This window comes from Phaenicophaeus curvirostris, chromosome 7 (assembly GCF_032191515.1).
Source record: "Phaenicophaeus curvirostris isolate KB17595 chromosome 7, BPBGC_Pcur_1.0, whole genome shotgun sequence".
In the NCBI taxonomy this organism is placed as follows: Eukaryota; Metazoa; Chordata; class Aves; order Cuculiformes; family Cuculidae; genus Phaenicophaeus; species Phaenicophaeus curvirostris.
In genome coordinates, this window is record NC_091398.1 from 33,458,142 (window position 1) to 33,484,676 (window position 26,535).

Below are 26,535 nucleotides of genomic sequence, written 5' to 3' on the forward strand. Positions count from 1 at the left end.
TATCTTTAGGCTTTGGCTGAAAAGATTACACACATTTGCTATAAGGTATGATAGCGAATTAATCTTTTACATTACATTTGTGAGACAGGAATTGTTATTGCCAAGTTACAGAAGAAGGGAGGGGCAGAAGCTTGAAAGAAGTGTCTAGACATAGCATATTTAAGAAAAGCTGAAACTAAACCCCAGTTTTCTTAACATCAAGTTGCATTCCCCTCCCAATCTTTCCCATTTCCATTTAGAGTCAAAAAAACTTTATATTCCAAAGCAAGGCTCAGGTAAACTGGCTGCCAGAATATAAACCCAATCTTTCTAGATTCAAAAGATTTCAAACCACAAGTACAAATTATTCCGTTGGATTGGAAATGTGTGGATTAAAAAAAACACTGGCGAGCCTTGTAAGAGTGTTATTTGAATTTATGAAAACTCAATTTCTTAAAGAGTTTGCAGTTCCATTACAAAAAGTTAATCAAAATCAATAAAAATTAGTTAGATTTGTTATACAAAGTCAGAGGTGTCTGACTGTATGTTTCAGTCTCTTTAAGAGAAGGCATATATGAAATGAGAATGTGGACATCCAGCATTTATTGAGGCATGTAAAAATACTACTGGAAAAACTAAGAAAAAAGGACTAACTTAACTTCTTACAGCGTGTTTTAAAACAATCTTGTCAGCAGTTGTTGGGCACAGTGCAGAGCCAATACAGCTTGCTCACTATGGCTGAGGATGGGAAAACAAGCAGTGGATGACCCCCATGCTGAGACTTGCAAGAACCAACAGACAGTTACAGCAGAAAAATCTTTTCATCATGTACGGAAGCACAGTTTTACTCTAATAAATCAACTGCAACTTCTTTCATGTGTTATTTCACATTTTCTCTGTCTTAGCATATTTCACTTTGGAAAAGAAATGAATTCTTTTCTGCCTGACAGATGTAAATTGAAGTATGGATTTTGAAAAATCAGCCTACACAATTTCTTAATATCATATGAATACCTTACGTCTAAATATCACCAGTTACAAAGACTCTTCAGCTGTCCTAAGGCAGAGTGGTCTGAACTGACCACTTGCAGACCATATTGCACATTCAAGATTTGCAGCAGGAGGTATTAGCTCTCCAACTGGAACTTCAGGAGTTAGCAGTGTATGAATGCACACATATTTAATCTTAGTTGTCTATTGGCTTCCTAAGACTAAAGAGAAAAAAACCCCTGCAGTACAAATCACATTTGCTATTGAAGAAAACATAATGGAAGTGTGCACATGGAATGGAAACACCAAGGGGTAAACAGTAATTGCACAGAACACGACCACATGTTTAAAGGGAGGCTGTCAGTCTTTCTGTGACATTAACACAGTAGCTGGTAAATCTTTCCACAGAATTAAAATATCAGGAGTAAATTTAGGAATGTTGTTATCTCTGTATCAGAATAACCTGAACAAAACTTGCAAAATATTAGCAAGCACCTTTATAAAATCACTGCAGGAAGTAAGCAAAGGCAGAATATTGAACCTACTGAATCTTACATGAAGGTCCCCGATGCCCTAAAAATCAGAGAAACAGTGTTCTGTCTTCAGAGGTCCTGCACTGTATACAATCTGGGGAGAGCTGAGAATCTCAATGTTACTCTTTGTGTTTATAATAGAAGTCCCCTTCCCTACCCATTTATGTGGTTTCTCTGCATAGGAATGAATCTCTCCCATCATAGCAGTTGGTTACGACTTGCACAACATGTATTTCCAAAATGTTTCTGCCTTGAAAGACCCATAAAAGTATATATGACAGTGTCCCATTCCAATTAATATCGAAACACTCCTATGACCTATTTACCGACTCCATAATGAATGGATTAGAAAGGTACTAAAAAAACCTGATCGCTAAAACTACCTACTCCTTTTATTAAAAAAATTAATACTTCAAAGAAATTCTCCCAAACATTATAAACTCCAGAGATTTTCACTCTAGAAAGCCCTATTCAAAGCTCATTGTTCATACCTGTATTATGAATATAGAGTGCTATATGGATACATCTGGATCGATGACCAGTGCGATGACTGACTGCTACTCAAATCCAGAGTCAGTATGCAAGATTTACAGTAGAGTTGGCTGAGAACTATATAATTTTTATAAATTTTATAGCAAGGACATTATAACTTAATAGCTAAAATTAAGACGAAATTAACTTTTTTTCTAGGTTTAAATAGTTTTACTCTGTCTTCTGATACAGCAGCAAACCAGAATTTTAAACTGGAACATTAATTCAACTAAATAGCAACAATACTTTTATCAAGGACTTTAAAATCTGGCAAAGATGCCCCTTAAGACTCACAAATGAAATGCCACAAATTCAGCTACTGCTAGCCTTCAGTTTGAAGATGGAAAAAAGGTTTTAAGACACCAATATTCATCCATTTGCATCTACTTTTATTTTCAATCAGCTGGGGAAGAGGAATGAATCTGAAAAATCTAGAGGGGATAAATCTGAAAAATCTAGAGTGAAACCACAATATCTGAACAACACTTTCAATTACTTTTCTTGAAGATTTACACATAGCTTTCTCATTTCACTTCTTTGTGTCTTCTGACATTTAACAGACAATGTTAATGCTGTTTAAGAGAGTTAAGATGCTAATCTTAATGGCAAGGAATCTCTTTCAGATTTTGTTCTATCACTTAAATTAATGAAGGGTTAGCAAGCAGCAGGAGATTTCATTATGTTTTCCAGTAGTGGCCCATAAACAGAAAGAAAATATTTCATAAAGCAAAACTCATTCAAAATTCTTTTCACTAACACAATCACTAAGCATTCCAGCTGACATAAATAATTGCAAGGCATAATTCACTATTAAATTATTTCTGAACTAAATTAGGGTACCTCAATTTGTGTAGGAGAACTATGCCAGCTTAAAATTATTTTCAGTGGTTGTGAAACTGTGCCTACTGTTAACATCGTTATTGTTTTGGGAACAATTACCATAAAATCTTTTGGGTTCTGTAGGAATTGCAAAAAAAAAACCCCTATATACAGAGGTAATTTTTAACTAAAGGTAGCTTTAAGGTTGCCAGCCTTCTTCATACCTTTCTCCATCTGAACACACACTGAGTGAAGACCTTAAACAAAAGGGGTTTTTTGCCCTTAAACAAAAGTTTCAAGACATCTCAAAGAAAGGACGGAATCAGGAGCTCAGCTTAAGATAGTAACTTTAGCAGGAAATTCACCAGTTGCAGCCAGACCTTGTTTCTTCAGCCTCAAAGTGAAAGAGACTGTTAAATTAGCTCAGCGGTTCTGAAGCAGTTTCTCCTGAAAATACAGCATCGCCTTTCTTAGTCTATGTGATCTGGTGGCATCACATCTCACACCTTCTGCCACCTCACTGCCTCTGTCAGCCAAGGGGAGAACCAAAACTTTACATAACCTATTGAAAAGTTCAGATTATTTCTCTCTAAATGAGTAGAGAACCTGATTACGTGTTCTGTGCATTTGTAATACACTCCTGTGTTCTGCAATCTCATTTCAGAAATTGAAAGCTGCAAATTGGCACAGCAAGGGAAGGCCAGGAGTAAACAAAGTAACAGCCCCAGGGGCAGTGCAGTGCTCAGCCCCCTTGACCATAGATTAGGATGCTTAATTTCATACATTTCAAGTAAATTGCAGCTTCTCAGGACATCACACATGAGCAAATCCCATATCCCTGTGATTTTTAAGAGAAGCATCAATCCAATACAGCTGTATTTTACTTTATTATCATTATGTTCAGCCATGGGGACCGAGATCAAGTGCTTTCCAGTCAAATATAAGTGTTGTGCAGATGTAAAAAGGCAATGATTAGTCTAAGAGAGAGTCAGGTTAAATTAAACATGAGTTTCAAAATGGTTAAATTATATACCTTGATTTAAAGCTGTCAGGTGGCATCAGTTCCAGTGTATGCGCTGGTCCATACAGATTAACTACAAACAGCTTTACTGTTGGGTTTGTTTGACCTGCCTTTGAAAAAAAGAAATTAGGAGATTTAGAGGCACTGAATCAGTGACAGCCAAACAGACTCACTCATTAACGTAATCTGGTATCTTTATAACAATAAGAAGTTATTAAAATTTAGAAATCCTAAAGTTTAAAAATCAATTTCACAGCCATAGGAATTACATCGAGGGAAAAAATATGAAGCGTTAATTGAGTAGTTCCCTCACTGCCCTTTGCCGGTAGCAGACCTTCCTGTTCAGAGCAAGGGATCAATGCTAGAAATGGCTTGACCCAGTTCAGTAAAGTTAGCTGCAAAAACACAGCCGGTTCCTAAACCACCCTCTAAATCCAGCCTCCAGCAAAGTCTTTTCCAGACACTATTATTCCTTCTTCTAAAAAGCTACGCTACCTATATCTGGGATAGTATTTCTCCTCTTCCTCCTTGCCCTTCTCTTTCTTTACGATTTTTGCCCAGTCTTCCTTCCCTGGCTTGCTGATTGGAAATCTATCTTTGACTCTGTTCAGGACCCAGATGCTTTGGCAGGCCAGCTCTAAGAGAAACAAAATGCTTCTTGTTGCTAAGGGAGAATAAAATGGCAATTTGATATATATCCACTGGGAAGAGTCTGATAAATTCTAAGGATCTACAGGGAGGTGGGACTCATCCTTCTCCTAGAAACATGGCTCTTTACTAAGGGATATTCCTGAGATGAAAAGAAAGAACTGGAGACAGAAAGAAAGGCTCTGCAAGGCTGCAAGGAGATGCTACTAGTCCCACATGCCTCACCTAGCCGTATCAGATTTAAGCTTCTTTTTCATGTAAGTCACAGGAGTCACACAACACTTTAGAGCTTCCTCAGGATATGGGGGATGAAAAGTTTCTCTCAATGGGTCTGACTCTTGTTTAATATTGGAAGGACAAGGTAAATCACTGATTCTACAGATTTAATCATAACAAACTACAAAGTTTTATATCTGGCTCCTCACAGGATTGTTTATAAATGCAAAATAGCTTGGCTGAAATACATCCAAAATTCCCTTTAGAAATTGGACTTCTCCCAAAATGGAGTCTGAATAGCGTATCCACTCATTTCTGAGTGATATCAGGATCAAGAAAGCGACATTTGTATATTTTTACTAGTGCTAAAACAAGAGGCTTGAAAATAGATATAATTAGACTCCTGGAATTGCCTCTTCCCTTATAAAACACCTTTACACTTGCATCAAAAGAAATGGTGTCTTTCAAAAGCATCCTTTGCATGAACTCAGCTTAACCCAATATAAAAATGAGGAAGAAAACCACTGTCCTTAGTGGTTTTATCAAGTAACCTTATTTATTTAGTGTCCTTATCAAGTCCTTAGGACACAACCGCAGCCTCCTTACATCCTTTGAACCTTACATTAACCGCATAGTGGCATCCAAGTACTCTCACTGGGAGGGCTACCATGAGTAATTACTATCCAGCATGAGTATGAGTAGAGAGACACCCTAAAGCATGACTTCACAGTGGGCATGGTGAGATCCGTATTAGCCCCTGAACAGGATGCACAGCCCTATCCGAGCTCTGCCACCACCAGCCCCACTCTGGACATGGCAGAGAGGTCTGTGGCTGCCACACTGAACTGGGGCTGTACTGCCCCAATGTACTGTCTTGCCTACAAATATCCCTCCTCTGCCGTGTGGATGCACCTGAGCTACAGCCCTACAGCAGTGGATTCTAGCTCAGTACAAGGTCTGTCCCCGGGGCTGGGGAGGTCTGTGGTCAGTGGGGTGAGCACCAAGAGCTCAGAGAGCCGGCAGTGGACTTGGGCAGCTGAAGGTGGTTGTTCTACCTGAGCAGAAAACTCTCACATCCACATCTCTCCCTCGACAGGGAACAGACTCAACTCCCCCACCATTTGGGCTCATCATGACAATTTAAATTGCATAAATATTGTATAACAGAAAAACTGTTTTTTCAGAAGAACAAGAGCTCTTTACATTGAAATTCTACTTTGTTCTCAATGTATTTAATAAAATTTAACTTCCCTTTTTAAGTCTTTTTTTGAAGAATACAGTCTGTGCATGATGCACACATTCCAGTATTCACAAACACATGTGGGTTTAATTTTTTTTAATCATAGATAGAATTTTCTCCAATGGTTTCATTCTATATTGAAGATCAAACCTGTTTTGTTTTTTTTTTTAACCTCTGCTGCTGTACCACAAGTTTCATTACCAATTAATGATGTTTAACGGGTAGCTAAATTGGCATTAAATGGAGACATTAAATAAAGATAATGTTTTTTCATTAATGAGATTACTGAAGTAGTATTGTGAATCACTTTTATGCTGAATTGCTAATGAAATGGAATTTCTCATTTCTTGTTTACAAGGCTGACTTTTTAAAATAGTCCTCATTTTATTTTCTTTGCTCTGTCACTCGAGGCCTTTTGCCAATGCAAATATATAAATGACCCCTGAAAATACTGTTACTTCATTATTTTAAAGTATTATTTCATAGCAGAAATACATTATATCATGCATACTATTGTTTCATAGTACATACACATGGTACAGTCTAACTGAACACCCATCAAGAGTAAACGGTCATCATCAAAAAGAAGTGGCAGGAATAGGGCAATAGTAGTATTTTCTAAATCCCCCAATGACCTTCCCTGGAAATGTCAAAGGACCACCACACACACAGACCTACACATCCTGACAGAAAAGAACTCAGACAGTTTGAAACTGCACACAAGGGATGGATAAAGTGGTAAGTTGGAAGATAAGACCAGTGCTGGAGCTCAACACAGAAGGATGCCTAGGGAGGCGCCTAGGCAATCCCCAGAAAACAAGGAGCGATTTCAGACATTATATCTGTCTGGTTTGTTCTTTCACTTTCCAGCACATATCTAAAAATCATTCTCCAAATCTTCTGAAACTCAGTTGCAGCTGTACTTCTTATTTATTTTTGTTCTTGATTTGATTGCCAGGAGAATATTTTACCGTGGCTTATCTCATCCAAGGCCAGTCTTCCACATTTATGAATAACAACGTAATTTACTGAGATCTATATAACTGCCCTGTGCTCTGCACACAGCGTGCACAACTCCAGTGCAGTTGTGACAGAATTTTTTTTCTATGTAGTCCTTCAAACATGCTACCCTTCTCCCAGCAGTGGTGGATTGATTCTACCAAGCCATATATCAATAATTAAATTACTATGAATCAGTTTGCTGCTTCCTCACTCAATAGCTTTTCTCCAGCAGAAGGTGTTACAGTCCACTGGAAAAAAATGTAATTAATATCTCCTGAAAAGCAACATGAACAAAATCAGTCTCTGTTACTGTCTAGAAATGCTCCTTCCATGTGGTTGAATACTATCACTGAACAAGGGAGAAGGTGGGGACTGCACTTACACTCATCTTACCTTAGGATATGGATATTGCTTTCCTTTTGGATACAGACCTCCTGTAAACCGGGGAATAACCATATTTGGTACCAGGGAATCATTTATCATCAGGAATGCCAGTCTTTCACCGTCTGGAGACCACCAGTGGGCAATGTGAGAACGAAGAAGTTCCTCTGCAAAACCAGATTTTCTTAGGAAATATAAAAATAACTATCACACAGTTTCTAGCTCATTCAGTTGTCACTGATTTGTTCTTTCTGTGACTAATTGAAATGTGTCTGTTGTAATTTCAGTAATTTTACATTATCCTGTGTCGAACGTTTGGATAAGAAGGCATATTGAAAGACTAAACTTTAACCATTTTCCTCAGATGAATACTTTCATTAACATCATTAAATCATTTAAATGTGAAACATTTTAATATACAGTTTTTTAGGACTGTCTTTTTTTTTTTCATTAAGATAAAAGTTTAGTATGCGTGACTTCTCTAAGTTGTGGTACCTGCTAACATGGAGATCCTCATACAGTGATATTTATGGAGTGCACTATTTTGGCTTTGTTGTCTCAGCCTAATGGTCAGTTTTTATTCTTAGAAAGCTTAGTTTTTCTGCAATGTAACTCTGAAAATCAAAAAACCCCTTTCATTTTTATCCAAATCTTATTTTATTTCCAAATGAAAGTAATTCTCAAAAATGTCAAGCAATGTTTTCTCACATTTATTGTCATTGCATTTCATATTAGAAAGAAGGAAAACATGAACAACCACAGAAGCAGCACCTGAAACTCCAGTAAAGCAGCTCCCTACAAGTTACAAAGTCACCCTGTACTCAGGGTGTACACCCTGTACACCCTGTATTCAGCCTTCCATTTGTAAAGAGACTTAGATTTTTTCATTATGTATTTGATACGTTGACTTGTTTGGTAAACATTTTGTATTTAAATTTGAAGAATATGGTTGGAAAACTAGAATAGTATCCTACTGGGAACAATGGTCTGACTTCATACCTAATTTAAGATCCTACCTACACAACTACTTAAATTGCCAATGGAGACTCTCCAAGACACTAATCAGATTCTGGAAAGTTTGAAGCTGCTTAATGGGTTGAATTATCTAAGGTTAGGTGCAATGAAGCTGGAACCTACATTCAAAGCCATATGTTCTGGGTCATGTTTCTCTCCCTGACTGGATAACTAAAACCTTTTACACAGGAGAACAGCAGAGAATGAATGGTGAATACCAGATAACAAATATCACAATTGTGTTTGTTTTATAATATTACTGTTTGCATTCAAACAAGGTTATTCACACAAAGACAAGCTATTCCCAAATGCTTGTATAAGGTAAAATGCTAATAACAAACTCCCGCAAATGATAAAAGAAAACAAATGAGGTCAAAAGGAGGAACAGTTCTCAATTCAACTGAAAATCTCTTAACTTCATTGGGACAATATTCAGCCTGCCCAGCTTCTGAAGCTATTAAAAACACTACTGAAACTAGAGGACTGCTTTAAATTAAACAATGGTTAATGGGAAAGCAGCAGCATATTCATTCATGCAAGCAGACACTGACTGTGATCCTCCAATGTGTACAGACAGAATACCCTTTTACTCTGAATTTAATTATGTATATTGTGGACAAGAGCTCAGGTGCCTGTCTGCTTGCCTGCATCCTTGAGAACCCGAAGAGTACTCTGTAATTTAGGAAATGCAACAGTGATTTGGGTCAAGAATTAAAATACATTGAAAAGAATGGGCAAAATCACTTAAGGAAGGCTTTAGGACATGCATCAGCAGGAAGGCTTTGAGATGCATTGCACCTTCTAAGCCATTTCAGGAACTTTCTAGTCTCTGACTGGAAACTTTCTGCTTTTCCTTCTCATGACAAGGGTATGTGTATAGCTGTAGGGACAGGGAATAAGAAGAACAAAACCGGGGCAGTGACTGAGGTGGAGGTCTAAGATATTTGGATGAATATGCCTGGCTTCATTTTCAAAAAAGGAGAAGTAAGCTCATGGCCTTTTTGAAAACCAGCCCTGTATGAGACCTATGTATCCGAGCATTCCCAAGCAAAAATTACCCACAGGACACAAACAGGCCTGTGTTTTCTGTCAGCTAAACAAGCTGTATGAAGTTGTAAAGCCCTTCAGTCCTCAAATATTAATTGATAAAATGTGTCCGAGGGAGGATAGGCACACACAGAGAAGCAGGAACATATCATCATTGTTGTTATTGTGCTAGCTGCTCCTGTTCTTTCCAAGTTACTCCATTTTCTTTTCCCATTCATCATGAAATATTTGCAGGTTAAAGGAACATTCATTTATTTTATCAACAGCATTGTTGACCTTTAAAACAAATGAGGTTACAAAAGAGTCATATTAACCTCTTTCAGAAACTGTTTCTGAGATACACAAGTAAGCTGAAATACCTTAAAAGAAATTAGCATATTGTCATGTTTTAAATAAAAAAAAATAGTTTTAATTCTCTTTAGTTCCTAAATGTAGATCTAATAAATGCAAAGTTTCAAATCATATAAAACCCCCAACATTTCTTCCATTAAAATATGTCTTAAACTTCTTTCTGTATAATTCTTAGACAAGGTCTACTTCATCCCTTCCAGACAGCACAAATAAAATGCCTGGCAAATACCAGAACTGATCAGCTAACCTTCTGTGGTCCCTTCCAACTTGAATTATCATATGATATCCTTATGATTAGTTCTGTGGAGCAGAGCTGTACAATGATCCTCAACGATATGTCATTCACTGTGCATGCAGCTGCATATAAAAGAGAAAAGGCACACAGGATGCCCTCTTCTGAACAGCTGACCCCAAAATGCCTGCAGAATTGGAGCCCAAACTGCATTATTAAATCCATGACAGTGACACTCACTTTGTTTTAGCAAAAACTTGATATACTATATGAAGTTCAATGAGATACATATGCTTAAATTGCTCAATTTGCATGTAGTCATATTAGATTTAAATAACATGAGGTGCATATAAAATGATAGGCAGAAGGCAGCTTCAAAAGTCAGAGGATATCGCAGACCAAGCCTTTCTCCTCTCCATTTTGGCACTGCTTTCCCAGCAATAGCAAGTTTTCCAGGAGTCTAGCCCAGGTTGATTTAAGTAAAAGTAGCAGCCACTGTCGAGGTAACAGCAGGACAATTTTAGATCTTGTCAAAACACTCAGATTCGATTCAAGCATGTTTTCAAAGTCAAGCACAATGTTACTGCCCGTCTTGAGGGTCTGGAGTCTCTCCTGAGTCATGCTAACACACAGCACAGTAAGCACAGCTGTGGCTGAAGGAGAGATACTGATAACAAAAACTGAGGCACCAGTCAGTATCATCTTTGATCACCTTTCGCTATGTATCCAGCAGTAAAAACGAAAACGCTGCCAGTTCTGCTTCTACACCGCAATGCTACTGTGCTGCCTTCTATTAGGATGTTTTCACTGCAAATAGGTTGGCACCATCGTTCAAACAAGCAACAAACTGAGTCCATTCCCTCCTCACTGGTGTTGTAAACCCAGAATAGATCCTAAGGTATAAATGGAGCTATTCTAGGTAAGGAAAACATACAGAGTGTTTAGTTTTATTTAACTAGCTCTATTTGAAATGCCAGCCCCACCGAAGCTGGTAGTAAAATCCCATCAAGATTTCACTACTATAGCATTTTTTACATACTACCTAGTGCTCACAATACATTTGATATATTCTGGTTGAAAATAAAATCATCTCTCTCAGAAAATATTGTTATATGCAAAATAGCAGTCAATACACAGTATGAATAGATACAAAGGCAATCTTGCAAGAAAATGAGAAGGCAAAGGAACCTTAGATAGCATTTTCTGAAATGAATAGATTTGTGCTGTTAGGTCTGTACAAAAACCTCTCATCTGTTTTAATAAACAGATTTATTTTGTCTGGCTTACCTTCATATAGCCAGTCTGCAATTCCATTAAAAATAATTCCTTCCTTTCCTGAAGATGTTAGGCGTAATGAGCTACTCTTCACATCAGGCTGGTAGTAGATGTTATTTTCAAAAATATAAATCTGGATGAGGTCAGAGGGATTGAGAGGAAAAAAAAGAGAAGATTTTGGTAGATAAAAATGAATGTTCAGCAATGAATACGTAATTTCCTTCAGGCTCAGAAGACTCTACAGAACCATGTAGTTTTCACCCAACATTGGCTTCATATTTCCTTTTATTATCAATTTGGACAAACTAAGCAAACTTTCAATACTCATGCCAAACCAAATTCTTCCTTTGAAACTTTCATCCCAGCCGAAATGTTCTTTTCACTTTAAGAAGTGCAATTACATTCCTCAGCATCATGCAGGTGTTAAGTTTTATAACAGTTGAATAGATAAAGAAATTCTCCATTAATTCCATTCTATTTAATAATATAATGTTTTTCTAGCTGTGAAATTAGACACACTTGTGCAAGGACATGCAGGAGAGTACATGCATCATAAATGTAAATTACAGCTTTATAACATGGTGTGAGCACTTACTAGGAAAATCTTTTATCAGCTTGCTGACACTATTTCTGACTCTGACATACAAACGTTTTACCTCCAGCGTGCTATATAAATGCCCTTTATTTTCAAGCCTAGGCTTCTCCTCCTTTTCCTGCAAGTAACAGACTACACAGACAGCCTTTTCTTCCTCTACTGCAATGTCTCAGTCTTCCCTGCTTTTCTTACTCTGCTCACTTTGCTTCAAAGGATTTCAAGTTCACTCATTTTGTGAGACTGAGCTCCAGGCTTCATGACAAAGTGCAATAAATGAAAGATAAAGGCCAAAAAACGCCCCAAAAAGAGAGAAAAAAAATAATAAAATATACTTTGGAGGAGTATGGGGTTGGAAAAAAGTACAGGAAGCAAATACAGTGGTGATGAGGAAGGTTTACAACATGGGAATTTTCACATACTCAGACATATGCCACAACAGGCGATATGTCTGCCTTTCTCCTATCAGCCAGGAGACCTTCCAGCTCTTCACTACAACACTATTTCGGTACATGTTCTCCCAGACTACCTCACTGGGCCTCTCCGTTCCAGTCTGGGTTAATAAGAACAAACATCAGAGATACCAACAAGCCAAAAGCTACAGGTGAATATAAAAAGCAGAACCAGGGTTTCCTGTAATATTTTTCAATCCTTTTTGTCTGTACTCCTGCATCTCCCTGAGCTGTCAATGCCTGTGACTAGCTCCTATTTCAGACATAATCATCTCAGAGCTGTAGCCTTTTTCTTTATTGTTAAATTACGACGGGCACATATGTGCTCAAACAGCTTAAAAATAGAATCTAATATCATGTGCCATCTTGATTCACACTAAGAAAGGGCAGCTAACAGTACCAGAAAAGCAACACGCAGTAAAAAACTTGTAAAAAAGTGGCTGGATGGCCAGGCCCAAAGAGTTGTGGCAAACGGAGTTAACTCCAGCTGGAGGTCGGTCACAAGTGGTGTCCCCAGGGCTCAGTGCTGGGTCCAGCCCTGTTCAATGTCTTTATCAATGACCTGGATGAAGGCATCCACTGCACCCTTAGCAAGTTTGCAAATGATACTAAGCTGGATGGAAGTGTCGATCTGCTGGAGGGCAAGGAGGCTCCAAAGGGATCAGAACAACCTGGATTGATGGGCTGAAACAGGATGAGGTGTAACAAAGCCAAGTGCCAAGTCCTGCACTTGGGACACAACAACCCCATGGAGTTCTGGAAAGCTGCCTGGCAGAGAAGGACCTGGGGGTGTTGATCGACATCTGATGTATGACCCAGCATTAACACTAAGAGAAAACAAGAATTAGAGAAAGCTGCAGATACTGAGGTTTTGAAATAATATTGAAAAACACTTCCCACCAATGTTTATTTCCACAGTGAAAAATGTACTTTTTCCCTAAGGTAAAAGAAACACATACAAGTAATAACAAAGATAATTCCTTAACCAAGAAAAACAAAATAATTCAGTGAAGTACTTGCTTTTTAAGTGAATTAAATATATTCCTATCAGACTAAATTACAGATAGTGTAAGCAGAGGCAACCTCTCTATCGACAATTGCTTGTAAGGAGTCATTTCTCACAGTTGACAATCTCTTCTCATATGAAAAAATACTTCCAGGAGATCACCAACAAAACTTGATCAAATGATTCTATTTCATTTAAGCTTCTAATTTTCACTTCTCTCCCCATTTTTAAAGTAATTTGTATTTTTAACAGTGAAGATACCTGTAGCGTCTAGTCTCTGCAGTAAAAAACTTACATTTAAAGCCACCAGTGCCAGTCAAAGTACAGGATTAAGAACTACTTGTTTTATGACTGCACCACAAAGGTCTTTAATCTTGTTATTACTAGTTAGCAGGCATCGCTAATTCCATTTGACACATTTCAGATAAGTAAATATCTCAGAAGGAATACTCACTGCTGTGCCATTGATTGCAGCTTCCTCGGCTTTATTTCCCATTCATTTCATAATGCGGATTTGTCTCCATCCTGAACAAGCTCTCAGCCACGCTCTGAACACCCCCAGAATCCTCTTAGTCTATTCTGTCATCAAAAATTTCCCTTCTGTCCTCATCACTCATGACATGCATTCTTTCAACTTTGAAAGCTAGCACAAAGAACAATTTTTTTCTTGAATATATGGATCAGAAAGTTTTAGAGTTCTAGAAAAACTTCAGTGCTTCCCAGCAAGTCTCTGCCTAGCAAATGTTGAGCTCATTGCTTACTTGAATTTAAAATTAAAAACAACTAATCTATGTTCCTTTGCCAAACATTTATGAAATACAACTGTTTCATGTTCCTTCACATAACTAAATATGATGTAAATGTACATGAATGATTTAGTGTTGGTGCTATGGCAAGTATTGCTCCAAACTGACAGCAGCATTTTAAAAGATCAATATCCCCATGCTTGAGGCTGTAAAAACAACTTAGAAAGATTCACCATTATGGTTAGTCATTTGATCCCATCTGTAATTTTGAATATTTCTTACATTTCAGAAGGTGTCATTCTCCACATAAAGCCCACAAATTGTTGTTTGTACCAACAGGAATGGCTTTGTGAACATTTCTGACAATGATACTGCCTAACCCTGCAGTCAGGACTGCATTCCCTTCCATTTCTTACCATGCCAAAGTGCTCATCTGTAATTATTTAACTCATTCAAACCAAATTGTTGATTTCTGCAGCAAAAGAGGCAGCAGAGTAGTAACAGGAGCGACAACATTATTGTGAAAGATACCAGTAGTGGCCTGAATCATAGAATCACCAGGTTGGAAAAGACCCACTGGATCATCAAGTCCAACCGTTCCTATCAAACACTAAACCATGTCCCTCAGCACCTCGTCCACCCGTGCCTTAAACACCTCCAGGGAAGGTGACTCAACCCCCTCCCTGGGCAGCCTCTGCCAGTGCCCAATGACCCTTTCTGTGAAAAATTTTTTCCTAATGTCCAGCCTAAATCTCCCCTGGCAGAGCTTGAGGCCATTCCCTCTTGTCCTGTCCCCTGTCACTTGGGAGAAGAGCCCAGCTCCCTCCTTTCCACAACGTCCTTTCAGGTAGTTGTAGAGAGCAATGAGGTCTCCCCTCAGCCTCCTCTTCTCCAGGCTAAACAACCCCAGCTCTCTCAGCCGTTCCTCATAAGGCCTGTTCTCCAGCCCCTCCACCAGCTTCGAGAGGCTCTTTGTTTTGCTCTCTGTAAATCCAAGCTGTGCATTCAATTAAGCACAAATACTCTGTGTAGCCACAAAAAACCCAATCTCCTATCTGACATTACTGCCAGAGAAATGCAGCCAAGGAAGTAATTTCTAGAAGTTATACTCATTGTGTATTCTTCTACCCAGTATAATATTTATAGGGTACAACCGTATTGCATATATAACTCAAAAATACTGAAATTTTAATAAATGACTAGTTGAAATAAATTTTGTTCACAAGATCATGAATAGATTTGCCAAATGGACTGCACTTGTCAAATGCCTGCACGTACAAGACTGACTGACAGCTAAACATCTTGGCTTCATGGTTCTTGGAAATAGCTGCGACTAGAAGAAGCATGTGCACAACAACTGTGGCTTTACCAGAGAGCAGTGAAGTGGGCTTATTCTCCCTGGTTACCAGCTTTTGGCTCCTGTTTGCCTTCTGTGGCCATGATACCACTCCATGCTCCTCCTGCTGTAAGAGACGGTGTCAAATGTGAAGTGACTTCAGGAGGAAAAGAAACACCAGTTTTATTTTATGTGGATTATCACAAGCCCACCAAATAAGAGTAGAAATGGAACTATTCCTCAGCTGAAATGTGCAAAAAATCCTACATCAGGGCTCAAGAGCAGAGGAAGTCACCACAGTCAAACTGTCCCCTCCCTGCAAAACAATTAAGTTTCTTTTCTTTGGTTCACTCATTTTTAGCTTTCTTGCTTAATTTAAATATTGCCACCAATGCTTTCCGGTGAAAGTACCTGCAGAAAACTCCTTACCGTTCTACTTTACACTGTAATAAAATGTATTTCCAGGCTTTTATTTCAAAACCACAAACATTAGATGGAAATCTTTATTTTTTAGGTGCTGGCTGCTGCTCCTGATTTGTTGTAGTAAGGCAATGCACAGAAGTTCAATTTATGGGCCACAATTTGGACTTTAAAACTGAGTGAAAGATAGAGCAAGTGGTTGTGATTCAGACTGCGAATATTCCTATAACAGAAACTCTCAAATACTGCAAGGCAGATAGAAAATCATGACACTGGGATAAAACTTATTGATCAAAGCAACAACAAAAAATTATTCTTGGAGCAGAACCTTCAAATACGTGTGGCGAAAATCCTGACTTGAGTAAATACAACTGAACATGTGCCCAAAGGTTTCCAGTGTGAGTACTTCACATACTTCATCACTTTGTATATTGTGTTTTGGGCAATGTCACATAAAACAGAAATTTTAAAAAAGTATCTCCACTCAGGTATTTGGGATAAAGTAAAAGGGCTTTTCTTAGTATACACTTGGGTCTAATTACTACATACAACTAAAACGTGGACTGTAACTACCAAGTCTTCCAAAGCTTCTAAAAGAAGAGCTGCTAACTGTGTATCAGAGAGGTATTCTCATGAATACATCAGTGGCTTTGTGCCCAAATGCTTGCACAGCTTTCAGGCATGACGATAAGAAAATAAATTGAAAAAGGCACAAAGTGGAACCAGGCTAGGCTATCTTATATGAAAATTATTATTACATTTTTTTTAACCTCTTCTCTTCACCACCTATTTCCGAAGTATCTTTAAAATATTTTAAATTATTTTTTACCTAAGACTCATAGCTAATAATGCAGTAAATAGGGGTAAATATTAAAATCTACAGCCTTCAAAATTATTTGATTTTTTGTTTTCTTAGAGATTTTGAACACCTGATCACACAAAGGCTTAAACCAAATAAAGGAAAAAAAACCACAGTATTTTTTTTTGCTGTTTTATTAAGTATTTTCCAATTAATGAAAAGCATCTGCAAGAATGTTTTGGATTAGTGAGAAATTAATTCTTGATAATGACCACATGTATTTCAACTGACTGTGAAGAATTTCAGGCTCTGCTTGCTCTAATGTCTTACCTACAGCACTAATCCTCTTCCTTCTTCCAGATCTGTCAGCCTCTAAACTATTTTTTTCATAAACCTTCTTCTAAATTAATTTCCCCCAAAACACTTATTTATTGTTTGCAACATGTTTCACAATCGCATTATTTTATTTCAGGCTGGGGTGTTAAGCTGAGCACCCATTCCTAGCAGTTATTTCCAGATGGCAGGCAGCTGTGAAAACATAGACATCTAATCCCACAGCTGAATGGCAAACCCCGTGCCAGTAGCTGGAGAGGCCCCCGTGTATCTTTAATCATTTCAAACACTACAGGCAGAGAAAAGCTGCTAAATTACAGAAAAATACTCCACTTCTTCCCTTTTGGTACTCTGTTGAAGCCTTCTGCATGGGCATTATCCATACTCAATCATTCCTCTGACTGCAGGGTAGCGTATTGGCGATAGGACAAGCTTTTTTTACTCACCAGTTGGGCAGTAGCAGTGTTTGCCTGGAGCTGAGTGGAGGTCACCATGCGATCATTTACCCTGCACAGAAGCAGTGAGTGTGTGCAGAGCAGGGCTTTGAGCTCTCTACCAAAGCAGGACCAGTTTCCCTACCAGAAGCTGTCAGCAGCCAGTTAGCCCTGGCAGTTGAGATAGAACCACAGCCAGAAGTTGCACATACCCTAGAAAGTCATCCAGACACTAAAGTTCAGACTTGTAATTACAAGCTAAAGCCAAGTTTTCTTCAGGTGGAAGAGAAATGTATCTCAAAGCTGCAGCCTTTGCTGATGAAATCTCCTTCCCTGGAATGAGTCATCAGTCTTATTGCAGAGAAAAGCTACCAGAGTTTTGTTGGGTTTTTTTTCTCTCAGTAAATTCCTCTCAAAACTGAGGTTAAGGAGCTAGACCTCACAATCCAGAACTAGATATTTCTCTAACACACAAAGGAATAAATTTATTTTTATATGAATATAAAGTAGCTTAACTTACATTCATATAGGCAACAGGCTCTTAAAATAGGTTATACGAACACTAACTCTATAGGTATAACGTACTGCAATTGCTGCTCCCCAATACAAGAGGGAATCATCTTGAATCTAGAAACATTACTCACTCATGTCATGCTTTGCCCAAGCTAAAGGTTTGTCTCCCCACTCTGTACAACAACCAGGTACTTGTTACCCTGTGTCATAATTTGTTGATTTAGTGTCACCACAGTTTAAAAGCCATGAAAAGGTAGAGTGCTATCAGGCACAAGTTTGCATATCACAAGTCTAATTTTTCCACACTACTAGATGTGCAACCATAGCAGAAGTCACTAACAGATAAGACAGAAGAAAAACGTTTAGCACAGCCTTTAAAACTCCCTCAACATTTATCATACGGAAAACTTAGGACACCTATCCCATAACGGATAATATATCAGGGAATTATTTTCCTAACTTATTGAGTGAATCTTTCTAATTAATCCTCCAGAGTTTGAGCACGGCAGATTTGTTTGACTTCCAGATTGATACAATCAGCACAAATAGATTTTGCCATCAATAATAACAAAAATAGGTAATGAAAACTGCAAGTGTCAGTGGAATTTGCAGCCACAATTTACCCTTACAGAAGTTCTAATTGCTCCTGAAATTAACTTTTCAAGATAAAATAACAATACCTAGAAATCAGCACCATGTTTTAGAGGAAAGAAATAATGGAGTGTGACTAATGGCATAACCAAGGGATCTCATTACACGGATTCATCAGGACAAGCACCTAGCTGAAGAAAGGTGACAATGAAACTCTAAAGCTACTGAGCAGATACAGCTGGAAAGGGAACAAAAGCAGCACCTGCATCAATACACCTTTGGTTGAAAAAAAAAATATCCATAGAACAAGCACTGGTCTCTCCTACTACAGGCGAGTATCCTACCAATGAACTGAGGAAATTGTCTTGTACTTCTACAGACTATGAGCAACAAATATACAAATAAGCATTCCAACTCAGAACAACTGCAGCACTCCCATTTAACACCCCAGATGACATGACAGACTTCCTTACCTTTCACATAGGAAATATCAGTTACAACAAAGCTAAGGAATTTCTAACTATGCCCAGAAGGCGACCTTCAGGAAATGCTGCTGCATGCACAGCTCCGGCCGTTGTTTACGATGGTGATGAAGACATCAGCCTACAGCATCTTCAGGCAGCCCATCCATAGCTATATTCCAGTGTGACTTTGGCAAAGACACACAGTTCACCATTCTTTGGATTAGCACGGGTGTCTTTGGTGCCCAATGTTCTAGCAGATGACAGAACTGCATCTTTTGCTCTACTCACAGGGTTAAGTATTTTCATTGACACAGAAACAAGTGTGGTGCTGTGCCCCCATGAACACAGTCTGGCTAACCAATTGACTCCATCATCATCACGGCTGAAAGCTCCATCCCAGCATAGGATCTACCAGACTTCTTAATTTTCTAAGCATTTGGCAAAATTCCATCCCTTCTTCTTATGAGACTGCCAGCTAATTAGTTGGATAATTAATTCTTCAAAAGCTTCAAGATGTTTTTCCATCTGGGCTCACCTCTTAGTATTTGTTCTGTCTCCTGTCTTACCATAGAATAACCAGGGCCAAATCCAACTGCCCTAAGTTGCAACAGTCACTAAAATTTCCAGATGAAATATGTTTTCTATCTAAAACCTGTCAGCACAAATAACACCAGCTAGTCAGAAAAAAGTAAGCAAACCCCAAACTTTACCAAATTTGGTACACTGCTCTGCTCTTCAGAGATCAAACCATGACTTCTTCAATTCCAGGTACAATACCAAGTTGACTATTTCACAGCTTAACCTCATACTGGGAAGGGAAAGAAGATCCCATGAAGCAGGCAGCAGCTGTGCTGCATCTAGTCCTGAGCATACAGTAGAATAAAACACACAGCAACGGGGGAATGAGAACAACCTGTTATGCTATCTAGCCCACAGCTAAAGGAGTACAATGTGTAAGCACAGTTTCAATAGCTTTCATGTAGCCAGTTTAACCAGCAGCAAACAAGCAGTTAAAACCCAGAGTCAAAGATACTGGCACAGAGTTCTCTCACATAAATGTTATGAGGAAACATTAGCGTGAAGATAAGTAGATTTATGAAGACTTGCTTGGTGGTGTTTATAGTGCATGATCATACATACACATTATATAAATCCAATGAGTCAATGTTTCCTGACCAACACGCTGCTCTACATGCAAAGTTCAGGGCAAATAGGTGATCTTAAACAAATAAATAAGTGGTATCTTAAGTGAAATCAGTACATTTAAAATTATTTATTTTTTAAAAGAAACAGTTTCAATTTCTGCTGCTGGCTTGGCTCAAATGATGTAAAATACCAATATCTACACATTTTCTTGATTCGTAAATAATATCTGAACTAATTTTGTATTACAGGACGGCATTAAAATCAAGAAATTAAAATCAAACCATTTGGTTGTGTTTTTTCAACACTTTCAGTTAAGACAACAAGTCTGGCATTCATTTCAGTATTCAACATATTTGTTACCACTTTTTGGCTTACAGATCTGAAAAATTATACAATTAGCTCCACTTCAGAAACTTACAGTTTGTTTTCACCCATTCAAAAAATATTACAAATCAATCACAATATTTGCCTATGAATTACCACTACAAATAAAAACTTGGCTTGGCATCTTCTCTACCATTGTTCAACATACTCCAAAGCCCTGATGGACGCATTTTTTTCCAACAGAACCACTGATTACATTATTTGTAGCCCCAGCATAATGTCCATTTTCTTCTTTGGGTCCAAACTGAACAAACTTTTTCTTGTCAACTGTGATTTTCCTTTCTGTACTCCTGAGGCTTAGGGACTTCAATTGGGATTGCCAGACAATTATTATTCCCACTGCTACAGAAGATGAGTACCCCTTTCTGCCCTTTTCTCTTACCAAAATCTCATCTAGTTTGAAGCAGCTTCCCACTGAAGGACAAGGTGCACTTGTATTGTGTGTCAATGCAACAACAATATAACTCTTATTTCTTTTTCTTCTCTCACAGGAAAAAAAAATGTGCTCATTTTGAGAGGAAAACACTTTCCAACATCAAGAAGAACTGGAGGTACCGTGTTATACAGGTACGATTGTTTATTATACCCAATTAGAAGCTCCATGATGGCAATCCAAACTTCCTAGTCCACATCAAAGCTCCTCTACAGCCACGAGCAAAAGGGCACATGCTGCAGTGAGCCACAGAAATCCTTCAGGTCTCTATTTGTTGGCATGAATGAGATGGCTTTTCCTGTGTTCTGTGATAAACTGGTGGTGGGACACCATTTGGCTCGTTTCCCCTTACAGCCTGAGACTTAAATAGCCCCCATCTTCAACACAACTCTACAGAATAAAGTGGCATAGGGGTCACTCAAACTGCTCCTGGGCTACACACATGGTAAGGATAATGGACACACCACCAAGGTACCTGTAACAGTGTTCTGTACATGGGTGTTTCGAGTTAGGTGTCCTTTTACCATGCCATATATACGTGGAAGTGAGATCCATTATACGCAAAATCACAAGGACAAATCAGATTTCCCAGGGGTACTTTGCTCATGCTGGAAAAGAAGCAAGGCAAAAAAGGTCAGTATCTGCCATCCTTGCCCATGGTAATAAACTGTGCAAGAAGCTCCATGGTAATGAACTGGGACACACACTGGGAGGCAAGTAAAATGCAGTGTGACAAACTATTACTCAAGATGGTTATGATGCATTTCATTTGTGCAACTGATTGCCCTGCTGATGTCTTATAGGTCCTGCAGCGATCTCCAGAACCAGAGAATTACTGTATTTTGGATACTATAAAACACAGGAAAATGGCTTATAAAGCTTTTAAAAGTGTGAAGTGTCGATGGTTGAAGTATTCGTTAGTGACTTTGTCAGTTACATTTACACAGAGTTTTTTTCCAAAATCCGTTTTCTTTTTTTTCCTCATCTTACAAACTTTCTATCCAGATCATGTACATTACAGGATGAAAATTTCAAGGAAGGTTTTATGTAATTTTATTGCAAAGCAGCTTTATATTATATCCCTTTCCCTTACATTGTATCTGTAGTCTATTTAGACCGAGAGCTCCCACAGATGGGGACTGCAGGCTAAAATGTCCAATACAGTTTGCAATATATCTGCTTTCCAAGTCTCCAGTAGTGCAGAACGGCTCTAATCTCCTCTCTGCAGATTTTTTTCTTTTGCAGGTCAGGTTACCTCATACAAAAGTTCCAGAGATGTTCAGCTCTGACTTGCTCCATCTCCTACCCCCCAGTTCCCTGTGTACCACTAAATTATGCAGACTCTGGGTACAGGTGTCACCATCAGCTACCTCGCCGAACCATGGCAGCAGACACAAATCTACTTTTATATGATCTGTGTTTCAAAATCACACTTTGGAAATTATGCAGAAAATAAATAATACATAATAACAATACAATTATAATTGTAAACAATAATAACTATATTCACTCTTAAAGGCACCAATTTTAAAGGTTCTGATTGACCTAGACAGGAATTTTCCCAGGGGAAGCTTTCAAACCTTTTAATTATGTTGTAATTAAGGCAGAGAATAAGTAACTATTTATCAGTATAAAATACAGAGGCCTCAAAGCACATACATCCCAATGTCATATACTGTCATTTTTGTTTTGTTTTCTCAGTTACAATATGTTAATTTTATTTTTGCAGTTATCAAGCTGTCAGACATAGCAAGAACAATGGAACAGAACTCTGAAGCATCAGTTTTATGCTGTCTAGGTTAATGCCACTGCATCACAGTGATGTGTTAGCGCAATCGTTTCTGAACAACTGCAAACAATCTACAAGGCTATTATAGTTAATTGCTATTTAGATAGTTTATAAATCTACTGTAAACAATAGCAAGGAGGCACTCATAATGCAGCTATAAGATTAGTTACTAATGTCACAGAATGAACTAGGCCATGAACTCACAGAGTGTCAGCAAATCCATGATAACTGTGATGTTTGTGTCCTTGGTTTGTAATAAAAGTGAGGAAGCGTTGCCCTCTTTTGTTTAGAGACACATTAATTACGTTGCCTTTCCAATTACATTGGATCATGACATTCACTCAGTTCACACCCTGCCTAATCCGATGACAACTCACTCATGAGTGCAAATATTGTGCTACACGTTATATTAACCCCCTCCATCTAATATCTGAAGCACAACCTATACAAAAAGCTACTCCATAAATCTTTGTGATTGCACAGAATATTACACTAAGAGTGCTTTGCCCCCAGGCTGATAGTTTGGATCCTTCCCATGAAGCTGCCTGAAGAACCACACTGGCTGCAGCACTGTGCAAAATGTCTTTGAGGGACTGTACTGCTCAGCCCTCTGGTCTTTGTCTGTGTAAGTGTTGTGTATAACAGACATCTATACACAGCATATACCCTCTTCCTCACATTTATTGACAGCTTCTGACTAATGAACCAGCATGGAAGAGTGTGGACAGAAATGTCACTCTTGCATGCCTGGGTTGCTCCCACAGATTTTTAATAAAATCATAATTTGCCCTTACCATAAAACCTTTTAAAATGATCTCTGGTATTTCGAAGGCTCATCTCACACTGATATCAAGCCTTCAATTATGCCCAGACTGATCAATCCGTAAACTGAAGCCACACCAAAAAAATTTCAACCTAGTTACTCAAGAAGAAAAAAGGCAATGTTGTAAGATGGGAAAATATCTAACATAAATGTCTGGCCTTGGTGCCAGAGAGGGAATTTTCTCTGTTTTCTTTGACAAAAGGTAAGAACGCAGCATCCTAACAGCACGGGTCAAAGTCAAAACAGACAGAAAATGCTGTGCTATAAAGTCATATTCACATTTTCTACTATTCTTACAGTGGCAGATGATCCTTGAGAACTTTGTACATTATTGAAATTCTGAACTAGACTAGAATGCCTCCACATATCTCCTATATGAGAAATCCAGGCAGGGCTTAACACAACACTTTTTTCCTTCTGGCTACTATTGCTGACCCAGCCTATCTTGTCATATGGTACATGTGCCTGGTGTTCCCACTGTGCGCACTGTTCTAGCTGTCAGTTGTCTTTATGATAGGCCAACGTTTTAGTGGATGACATCTACTCGGTACAGCCATTTACCACTTCACATAGACAGGGCACTCAATGCAAGAAAACTAGTTTGTCTTAAAACATCTCATTAGGAACAAGACAAATAGGAATGAGAAAATTCTGACTAACTCATATAGTCGCTTTTCTGTTTGGGACAGTTCAGAGTATGTGAAGGAACACTTAAATTTTGCTTTCTTTCCACACAAAACTTCTCTCTTCTGTTTCTGTAAATGCACTTGCATCTGCCATAAATGGTGAAGTAAAAACACGCAGTGTTCTGCAGTACTGTGTATATGATCAAGTAATCCCTGGTAGTCACTACTGATCAAGCCCTGCTCATACACACAGCACCCACAAGAATACTCTTAAGTGTATCTTAAGTTACTTGACTTTTCATTTACTTCACCACACCCTACGCCCCAACAGAAATGATAAATATATTGATCTGCATGGGTTTCTGTTTTCCTCATTAATACTGTTCCCACCAGCTTAAAAGAGACTTTTCTAACACCAGATTGTTTCCACAAAAGCAAGAATTTTAAGTGTTGGCTGATTGCTGGGTCCTTCAGCCTTCTTCCCTGCTTGCCAATCCACGCTTTGTTTTCTTCTACAAATCAACAGTATACCTGACTTTTTAACACTTATTCTCCAGGGCTGTCCAGACCTTGAAGCTCTCAGTGACTACAGACTCTTCACAATTACACATCCACAAGCAATCCTCTGCATCTCACTGTCTGGCTCAGGCTGAGTCAGCACAAAAACCTAAGTCACTTTAATACAGCACAGCAGGAGTTTAATCTGCTCTGATCCCTCATTGCAAACACAGTGTGGAAGTCATAACCCCACTGCAGGGAAGAAAAACCCCAGGCAAAGATGGCTACAGGTTGGTGATGATGGAATTTAATGTCACTTTTTCAGGAAGAATGTGGCTAAAACAGAAAGAGCCTACAAGTGTTGAACATGCCCAAATCTGTGTCATCATAACGTGGTTGGATTTTTTTTTACCTCATCACAGCTGTCTTGCTGATAGAGTTTCAATATCACCATCCATAAATTATTTACAGCTTTTATTTATTTAGTTGTTTGTTTATAGTAAGAAGGATAATTTACTCCATCTTTACCCATACGCAATAGGTAAAATTCTGATTGACTTATGTAGCCCATCAATCTAAACTGGGCCAGGACGTCATATCTAGAGCACTGGAACAACTGAACTAACTTTCAAGGACACATATCAGAGAGGAAAAAGGAGGTTCAGCCCTTCTGAAGAAGGGGGTCACTGTCACTTCCACTGACAGAAACTCATCTATATTTTCGTGGGCACTGTGTGCCAAACAAGAAAATAAACATTATCATAGAGCAAACAGACCCTATCAGTTGAAGAGCCAGAGGACACTTGCACACAGCAAGAGTTGGTTTTCCTGCCAAGTTGGTTTCATTCCTTTAACTTGTTCCTAGCTGAACCCTATAGGCATTGGTACTTCCACAGGGACTCAGAAGTCTGCAAAAATTTCACGAAAGGTAAATAAGATTTGTGTTTACTGTTGGCTAAAACAACCTGTGGCTTCGAACCCGAACAAAAAAGGCACTAGAAATGCCAATTCTTTAAAATCCTCTGTTTTTACTTCTGACATTTTACCATAGTGAATTTTCCTGTTCCTTTTCCTGGTGTAGTATGGAGGTAATAAAAAATAGTATACGCCCGTTTTTCTTATCTCACAGATAAAACTGACATTTACATTACATTATCAAAAGATGAACACAAATTTCACATCCCATCCTGTTGTACAGAATACTTATTTAATATCAACACTGAAGTGACTAAGTGATTATATGAACCATAGACATAGGTGAGTCTGCAACATTTTTGGGCAGGACTTTGGAGTTACATAAAAATACAGTCCTTAATGAAGCTTGTTAGCTAATCTTTCCCAACTCTGATTTAGCAGAAGTTTCAATCAGATTTTGACCTCTCTCCTCCTAGACTGTGTATGTAGTTTTTATGGGTGGCTATTTCTAAAGCATTTTAGACTTTTGAAGTATAATTTTCTTGCTTCTGCATTACATGAAGCTACACAATTTTCACACAGGAAGCACAGCAGTCCTATTTTATGAGCCATTGGACTTGCAGTTAACATTAGCTAACAGAAGGAAGTGTGAATATTCAGATATGCTTTGTTACCCATACACATGTTGAACAACACGACAGTCAAGATGAGAGGGGCGTATTTCCATTCTCATCACTCCTTGCAGACTGCTACACAGAAAAGTCCTGATGCTTGCTCCTATCAAACCTGTGTATGTGCTTGTTTGCACATCTGTGTGAGACTGCGTGTGTGTATATATATATACACACACACATGCACACAGATACCTGTGCAAAGAAAATAATTCACTTTCTAGCACAAAGTTACATCGAAGTTCCAAAATATTTGCTTGCAAAAGAGTTATCGATATGAGACTG

The 26,535-nt window shown here is 38.4% G+C and overlaps 1 protein-coding gene across 4 annotated transcripts in view; it reads right to left on the reverse strand.

The window, feature by feature from the left end:
* Positions 1-26,535, reverse strand: part of DPP10 (dipeptidyl peptidase like 10) — a 486,525-nt gene that overhangs the window by 41,981 nt on the left and 418,009 nt on the right. For all 4 annotated transcript variants that reach the window (XM_069861516.1, XM_069861518.1, XM_069861517.1 and 1 more), the window contains exons 8-10: positions 11,292-11,412; positions 7,373-7,527; positions 3,886-3,983 (exon numbers count right to left, since the gene is read on the reverse strand). In XM_069861516.1, the coding sequence (XP_069717617.1) occupies positions 3,886-3,983; positions 7,373-7,527; positions 11,292-11,412 (374 nt within the window). The remainder of the gene's footprint in view (positions 1-3,885; positions 3,984-7,372; positions 7,528-11,291; positions 11,413-26,535) is intronic.